The sequence below is a fragment of the Dendrobium catenatum genome, unplaced genomic scaffold (genome assembly GCF_001605985.2).
Source record: "Dendrobium catenatum unplaced genomic scaffold, ASM160598v2 fragScaff_scaffold_1116, whole genome shotgun sequence".
Taxonomy (NCBI): Eukaryota; Viridiplantae; Streptophyta; class Magnoliopsida; order Asparagales; family Orchidaceae; genus Dendrobium; species Dendrobium catenatum.
This window is the reverse complement of record NW_021319578.1, coordinates 413,303-421,416: the sequence shown is the minus strand read 5'-3', so window position 1 is coordinate 421,416 and position 8,114 is coordinate 413,303. Positions and strand designations below refer to the sequence as shown.

Below are 8,114 nucleotides of genomic sequence, written 5' to 3'. Positions count from 1 at the left end.
AGACCATCAACACCCGATCTTCCAAGTGACACTGGGTCTAACACCTGACTCCTTGTCTCTTGCCGACTACGGTCCTTCTGACCTCTGTCGCCTACTACGGTCCGTCCGACCTCCATCACCAGACAACGGTCTTTCAGACCCCAGTCTCCTACTGCCTACGGTCCTTCAGGCCTTCATCGCCTACTACGGTCCGTCCGACCTCAGTGACACTGGGACTGTCTTTCAGACCCCAGTCTCCTACTGCCTACGGTCCTTCAGGCCTTCATCGCCTACTACGGTCCGTCCGACCTCCATCACCAGACAACGGTCTTTCAGACCCCAGTCTCCTACTGCCTACGGTCCTTCAGGCCTTCGTCGCCTACTATGGTCCTTCCGACCTCCATCAACAGACAACGGTCTTTCTGACCCCGGTCTCCTGCCGACCACGGTCTCCTGCCGACTACGGTCCTTCAGGCCAAACAAACCTGTATATGTAACTCCTACCATGTAATGCAATCTATATGATGTACATTTGCTACATCAATCCAAGGCCTTCTCCTAAGGAAGGGCCTCATTTGTAATCGACTACAAATACTAGTGGATTCATTCAAACTGGGCCAGGCCCCGTGGTTTTTCCCCCTTTTCAGGGGTTTTCCACGTAAAAACTCTGGTGTCTCTTATGAATGCTACACCCTCTCACTTATCTGCTTGTGTGCTGGATCTTCGTACAATGCTAAGACGTTAAACTAAATATTTCTCTACCGCCGCGAATATTCCAGGACGCAACAATACTTATTAGGCATTTAGTCATAATCTTATATTAAAAATAGAGACATACAATTTCCTTTCATTGCAAGTCATGATTTTGTGTGAATTTTTTCTTTTAGGGACATTTGGATTAATTAAAGCAAATTTACACATACATCACATACACAAGTATCGAATTTAAAACCTCTTAGCCGGTAACCAATACTCTCAACAAACAGAATAAAGTGAGCTGCGTGATTTTTGTCTGAATGAGTTTGTGCCTTTGAAATCCTTAGTATTTATACACTATCATTGTGTTTGTTAGGCATAAATTTAGAACATATTAGAAGCGATTTTATAAGAAAATATAAAGATGTTGTCTTTATACATTGTTGGCATAAATTCACTGATGTTTGATACAACTATAAATGATACCATATAATTGTTGAGTGAGCTGCTGTGAGCATAACTAGATACACATATGTTGACAATGAGTAAAACCACATTATTATCATCATCATCATCAGTGGTGAGACATTTTTCTAATGTTTTGTTTGGGATGACTTTTACACTGCTTTATAAAGTTACTTTTTAATATAAAAATGTATTAAAAGTAGAAAAAATAGTGGTCTAAAGCTGTATCAAACACAAGTCTAAGTTTCAAAGGTGTCCAGTTGTATTAGGGGTGTCAATTCGGGTCAACGGGTCGGGTTCGGGTCAAACTCGAAACTATTCAGGTCAACCTGAATTGACCCGTTTTTAAAAACGGGTCAGGTTTACGGACCCGAACCCGACCCGATTCGGGTCCAGGTCAACCCGACCCGACATGAATGACCTGAAGTTGACCTAAAATTGTTAGTTTTCAGGTCAATCTTCGATTTTTCGTGTCAAAATAGGGTAAAAAATGGGTCAATCTAGGGTTTCCGGGTCAAATAGGAGTTCGTGTCAATTTCAGGTCATTTTCCGGTCAATTTCGGGTTGCTGGGTTAACCCGAACCTGACCCGTTTCGGGTCCGGGTTGACCCTAACCCGGATTTTTTCGGGTCGGGTTCGGGTCGTGTTTCGGGTCGTGCCAAAAAATTGACACCCCTAAGTTGTATTATATTCCTCATAATTCCATGTTGATGCCAGTCCACACAATTATTTCCACCTAATAATTTCGCCATTCAGTCTTGAAAAATCCTAAAATGCTCTCATTAAAAGAGAAATAAGGAGAAAGAGATATGTATGCTAAAAAATAATTAAATATATGAGCATATATCTAATTAAATGTGTAGTATAAACTATCTTAAAATTTAGACCATTTTTTAAAGTAATCTAATTGAGATTAAAGAAATAGAATTTTGAGTGCAACATAAAATATGAGTTAATTATGTATAGATACCTAATTTTATATTTCCAATTTTATAAAATGCTAAAATTATTATTCATAAAATATGTTTTGTTTTTGGGAATATTTGGATCAATTAACACAAATTCACACAAACATCACATACAGAATTAAGCTTCAAACTCAAGATCTCTTGATTGATAGCCAAAACACTCGACTAACAGATCAAAACGAGTTGCATTTATAAAATATGATTATGATTCACAATCTATATGGATAAGATGCACTCCATCATACAAATATGATACAACGTTCAATACATATTACAGAGACCGATATGATACAACCCAACATACATATTACGTAGGCGAATATAATATAGTCATCCATTAATATTAACATTCTAAAATCATTTTCCTTCTATATATTAAGATATTATTTTAATTTAATTCTATCTTGATAACTTTATATGAAATATGTTGAGTGAATTTAATCTTCTTCATTAAAAAATTGAATCTCTTTTCTTCGCCTAACAATATAAAGTTTAAAAACTTGGAAATTATACCCAATATATTTTTGATATCTCAGTTGATCGCATATCAACATTTTTTTTTATTTTAGTTGGTCCAAATAATATTATTCTACTTTTTTTATTACTTCTCAAAATAATTTTTTAGTATAAAAATTTTAATTTTTTTTAAAAATTAATTTAAGAAGCAATAAAAAAATTGTTCTAAACTAACCCACATTATAGAAAAGTTTTTTTTTTTTTTTTCTTAAATATCTGAGCTCTCATTTACTTGTTAGTAGGGGTTGTTTGGTTTGCTAAAAAAAAATGTAGTGTAAAAATAATATAATTTAAAATAAATGTAATGTGTTTAAAATGTTTGGAGTTATTTGAATAACCTTCCGTTGGCGATACTCGCCGTAGGAATAAGAAGCCAATCCCCAAAGCGACAGTATCAGAGCAACCGCCTTCTCGCCGCTGAATTTCTCGTGTAGGAAGACGACGCCCAAAACTTCGATGACCGGAATAAGGGAGGCGACGACGACGGCGGCGAGCAGAGTATTAACACAGAAGATAACCCCCACCGCTCCCACGAAGAAACATTGCCAGAACACAGCGCACCAGACCAGAACCAAATAGTACTTTCTCTCTCCCAATCCATACCTCTCTGCTTCTCCCTCAATCGCCTGATTCCAAGTCGTAAATCCAGAATCCGATTACGATTAAAAAAAAAAGATATGATTTTTTTTTTTGTTTTTTCTATAGATTACGCACCTGGAAATCCTTGTTGACGATCATCCCGATGGTGCAGAACGCCGTGGAAAAAAAACCCATTACAAACTGCATCTCGATCACCAGCGTGTAACTGACGACTCTCTCCGCCTTCGCATAAGCCAGCTCCACCAACGGCAACACCAACCCGTACAACGCCGCCGCCCCGATCGTCAGAACAAACCCCTTCCAATACCCTGCCGCACTCACCCCGTCCGGCCGATCCCCATTCGCGTGCAAGGCAAGCACGCCGGCGCCCACCGTTAATAACGCGATCGCATTAATCGAAAAGGGTGTGAATCTCTGCCGCACGATCAGAAAAGCGAAGAAAGCAGTGAAGCCGAGATGGGTTGCGGTTAAGACGATGGCGGTGGAGACGGGGAGGAAATCGAGCCCGTAGGCGTAAAGGTAATCGTCGAGGCCTGTGAGGATGCCGATGATGGCGGAGGCGATGAGGAGGCGGGTGTTGAGGTGGATGAAAGGGGTTGAGGGATTGGAGCGGCGGCGGTGGAGGTAGGAGACGGAGAGGGGGATGAGGAGGAGAGGAAAACCGGCGGTTTCGAGAAAGGAGGAGAGCCATTGGCGGCGGCCTCCGTGGAGGAAGTAGAGGCGGAGGAGGATGGGGCCGCCGGTGTCGCCTAGGCAGAGCAAGAGACAGTTGAGGATGGTGAGGATGGAAGCGATTCGACGGCTTAGATCATCTCGGTTTTCGGCCATGAATATGGCTATAACTGCTAGTGGTGATCTCTGGATGGTGCAGCAGCTTGCGATAGTAAAAATTATAAAAAAAAAAAAATCTTCATTCTTTCATACTCTCCTAGTGTGGGAAGAATTCTTCGTCCTTTCACACTCTCCTAATATGAGCAGAGAACCCTTCATTTGTTTGTAAATTTCTCAAAGCAAAAATGGTTAAGATTATTGCTTAAAATAAAATTTAAATTTATTATAATTTTTTTGAGAATGATTATACTATTGGAGGAGTTAATTAACGTTTATTTTATGTTTATCTAAGAAATATAATGGATATAAAATAATTATGCTCTAAAATTTTTCAGTAAAAACAGATTTACAAATATTCATCCATCTTATAAACAGTGATCCACATATATGTACATAACTTTGTCTGTGATTAAGGGTGCAACTGAGTCAAGCCGACTTGCAAGTCAGCTCTCCACTTGACTCATCAACTCGTTGAGCAGCCTGCAGAGGTGATCGAGCGTGGAAACTAAATCTCGTTTTGGGCGGTGGGAGGATGAATCGAAAGTCGGGTGGGAAAACCAAAATGACGAAGCTCGACAACGGAGCTTGCGTGTTGCTAGAGGCGGCTTGCCTTCTTGGGACGACGAAGCTCGCATGCTGCTAGCCAGCTCGGGATGGAGCTCACGTGCAGCTAAACGAGTCAAGCTCGAGCTGGTCTTTGGAGCTCGACTTGAGTTCGAGCTCGGTATTGAAAGTCGAGCTCAACTCAAACACCACCTGGCTCGAGCTTTAGTCGACTCGTTTGCACCCTTATCTGTGATAACATACATTGACATAAGTGTCGATGACATGCATTATTCTTGATACATCATCAAAAAATTATCTCGATCGGGCACGAATCTTGATGCAAAATTGAGTTGGAAACTTTAAAAATTAATTCAGAAACCATCTCAACTCCGATTTCAGCAAACTTACAGTCAAACTGAGCGTCTCGGAAATACGAATCCAACGACACCAAATTCGACTCAATCCAATCCCAAATGAGCCCAAATAAAGGACCCGAAGCGCTGTTGGAAACTTCGTAACACTGTTTGAGTTACCAAACGATGTCAGATTTTAACGATCTTATACTCGAATCGAACGGCTCGACGAAACGAATCCAACGAACCCAAGATCACCGAATTCTGACATCACTAAGGCCATCAAATATCCAACGAATAGTGCACGACCATAGGATTCAGCATCGGCCGTCCATTCGATCACTCCCTATTCGTCCTTGATCTCACGCCTATTTACAGGCCATGCCACTCCATAAAATCTATAAATAGAGCCCTCATTTCTCATGAGAGGGGATCCAAGTGAAGAGAGAGAAGAAGAAGAGAAGGGAAGGAAGAGAAGGAAGAAGCTCCTCGACCACTGCCGGACCACTGCAGGAGCCTCGCCGGACCACTGCCAGACCACCGCAGGAGCCTCGTCGGACCACCGCCGGACCACCGCAGGAGCTTCGCCGGACCGCCGCCGGAGTTTCATTGCACCACCGTCTTAAGGCCCGACGTTTTACTTAAGGTCCGACGTTCAGACCCGACGCTCTTGTTAAGGCCCGACGCTCAGACCCTACGCTCTGCTTAAGGCCCGACGTTCAGACCCGACACTCTGCTTAAGGCCTGGCGCTCAGACCCGACGTTATGCTTAAGGCCTGACGTTCAAGCCCGACGTTCAAACCCGACGCTCTGCTTAAGGCCCGACGCTCAGACCCGTCGTTCTGCTTAAGGCCTGACGTTCAGACCCGACGTCCTGCTGAAGACCCAACATCCTGTTTAAGACCCGACGTTCTGCTGAAGGCCCTTTGTTCTGCTCAAGGCCAAACTGTCAACACCCGAACTTCCAAGTGACATTGGTCTAACACCTGACTCCGATTGAATAATTACTAATTGTAAATCTGATCGCCCTTAGAGGAGATTCAGTCCTTTGTAACCGATTCAAAGTCTAGTGGAATCATTTTCAACTGGGCTAGGCCTCGTGGTTTTTCCCCTTTCAAGGGTTTTCCACGTAAAAAATATTGTGTTCTCTGTGTGTGAGCTAGTTATTCGTACAACGTTAAGAAGCAAAATTAAATCTCTATCGCCGCGTATTTTCTAGCCCGCAATAATTCTAGTTGGTGATGATACGCACATAGTGTTGATTGTGTGCATTTAGTTTAATGGTTGATACGTCCACCAAAAATTATCTTGATCGGGCACGGATTTCGATGCAAAATCAAGTTGGAAACTTCCAAAATTAATTCGGAGACCATATCAACTCCAATTTCAGCAAATTTATAGTCGAACTGAGCGTCTCGAAAATACGAACCCAACGACACCAAATTCAACCCAATCCAATCCCAAACGGGTCCAAATCAAGGACCCGAAGCGCTGTTGTAAGGTTCAAACCACAATTTGGATTACCAAACGGTTTCCAAACATAACAAGCTTATAGTTGAATCGAGCAGCTCGACGAGACGAATCCAACGAGCCCAAGATCGCTGAATTCCAACAACATTAAGACCTTCAATATCTAACGAACGATCTATTATCAAGGGATTCAATATCGTCCGTCCATTGAACCACTCCACATTTACCTCTGATTTCTCACCTATTTACAGGTCATGCCACCTTAGGAAATTTATAAATAGACCTCTCATTTCTCTTAAGAGGGGGAGGGAAGCAAGAACAGAAGAAGAGAAGAGAAGGAAGAAGCTCCTCTTCGACCACCGCCGGAGTTTCGTCGGACCACCGCCGGAGTTTCGTCGGACCACCGTCGGAACTTTGCCGGACCACCACTTGAGGCTCTCACCTCCGCCGGACCACCGCCTGACATTGGTTCTCCGCCGGACCACCACTTGAGGTCCTCACCTCTGCCAGACCACCGCCTGATGCTGTTGCTCCGTCGGACCACCACTTGAGGCCCTCACCTCCGTTGGACCATCGTCTGACGCTGTTGCTCCGCCAGACCACCACTTGAGGACCTCACCTCCTTCGAACCACCGCCTGACGTTGTTGCTCCGCCAGACCACCACCTGAGGCCCTCGCCTTCGCCGGACCACCACTTGAGGCCCGCACCTCCACCGGACCACCACCTGACTTGCGAGTCAGCTCGGATTTGACTCGGTAACAGGCTAGATAAGTCGAGCTTGAACATGATTTCGATCTTGATGGCATATCGAGCTAGAGGTCGAATAGCTCTTCGATCGACTCGTCAACTCGTTGAGTAGCTTGCAGAGGTGACCGAGCGAGAGCGAGAAAACTAAATCTCGGTTTGGGTGAGAGGAAGGATGAATCGAAAGTCGGGCGGGAAAACCAAAACGACTGAGCTTGACAACTGAGCTCGCGTGTTGCTAGAGGCGGCTTGCCTGCTTGGGACGACGAAGCTCGCGTGCTGCTAGCCAGCTTGGGATGGAGCTCGCGTGAAGCTAAACGAGTCAAGCTCGAGCTGGTCTTTGGAGCTCGACTTGAGTTGGAGGTCGGTATTTGACAGTCGAGCTTAACTCAAACATCACATGGCTCGAGCTTGACTCGACCGTTTGCACCCCTATCTGTGATAACATACATTGACATAAGTGTCAATGACATGCATTATTCTAGTTAGTGATGATACGCATCATAGTGTTGATTGTGTGCATTTAGTTTAATAGTTATGACATTGGTAATTTAAGTTTTTCTTGTGATAATTTTCTTACTGATTTCTAAAATAATTTTTTAGTAAAAAATTATATAATTCAAAAAAAAAATTGTACTAAAAAATTTATTTTAAAAATAGTAAGAAAATTATGGCAAAATAAATCTTATTATCAATAGTGTAGAAATGATTATACTAGTTTTAAAAATTGTAATTTTTATTTTTTTGGCAATATGATGAACTTTCGTGATAGTAATATCATCATGAAAAATGAAGAAATCACAACAAAAATATGATGAGTGTTATTTTTACTTTTATTTAAAAATTTTAATATTTTAAGAGTAAATAATAAAATTTATGTGTTAAATATATAAATGAATATATTTTAAGTGCTAAGTATGTAAATGCCCCTAAATTTTAATCACA

At 42.3% G+C, this 8,114-nt stretch overlaps 1 protein-coding gene across 1 annotated transcript; it reads right to left on the bottom strand.

The window, feature by feature from the left end:
• Window positions 1-1,834: 1,834 nt before the first annotated feature.
• On the bottom strand, window positions 1,835-4,117 carry LOC110116697 (purine permease 3-like). The gene is made up of 3 exons (XM_020850387.2): window positions 3,339-4,117; window positions 2,963-3,250; window positions 1,835-1,876 (listed from the first exon to the last, which is right to left on the bottom strand). Exons 1-3 carry the CDS (start codon window positions 4,050-4,052, stop codon window positions 1,835-1,837), a joined length of 1,044 nt encoding a protein of 347 aa, XP_020706046.2. The 5' UTR covers window positions 4,053-4,117.
• Between the last annotated feature and the right edge of the window lie 3,997 nt (window positions 4,118-8,114).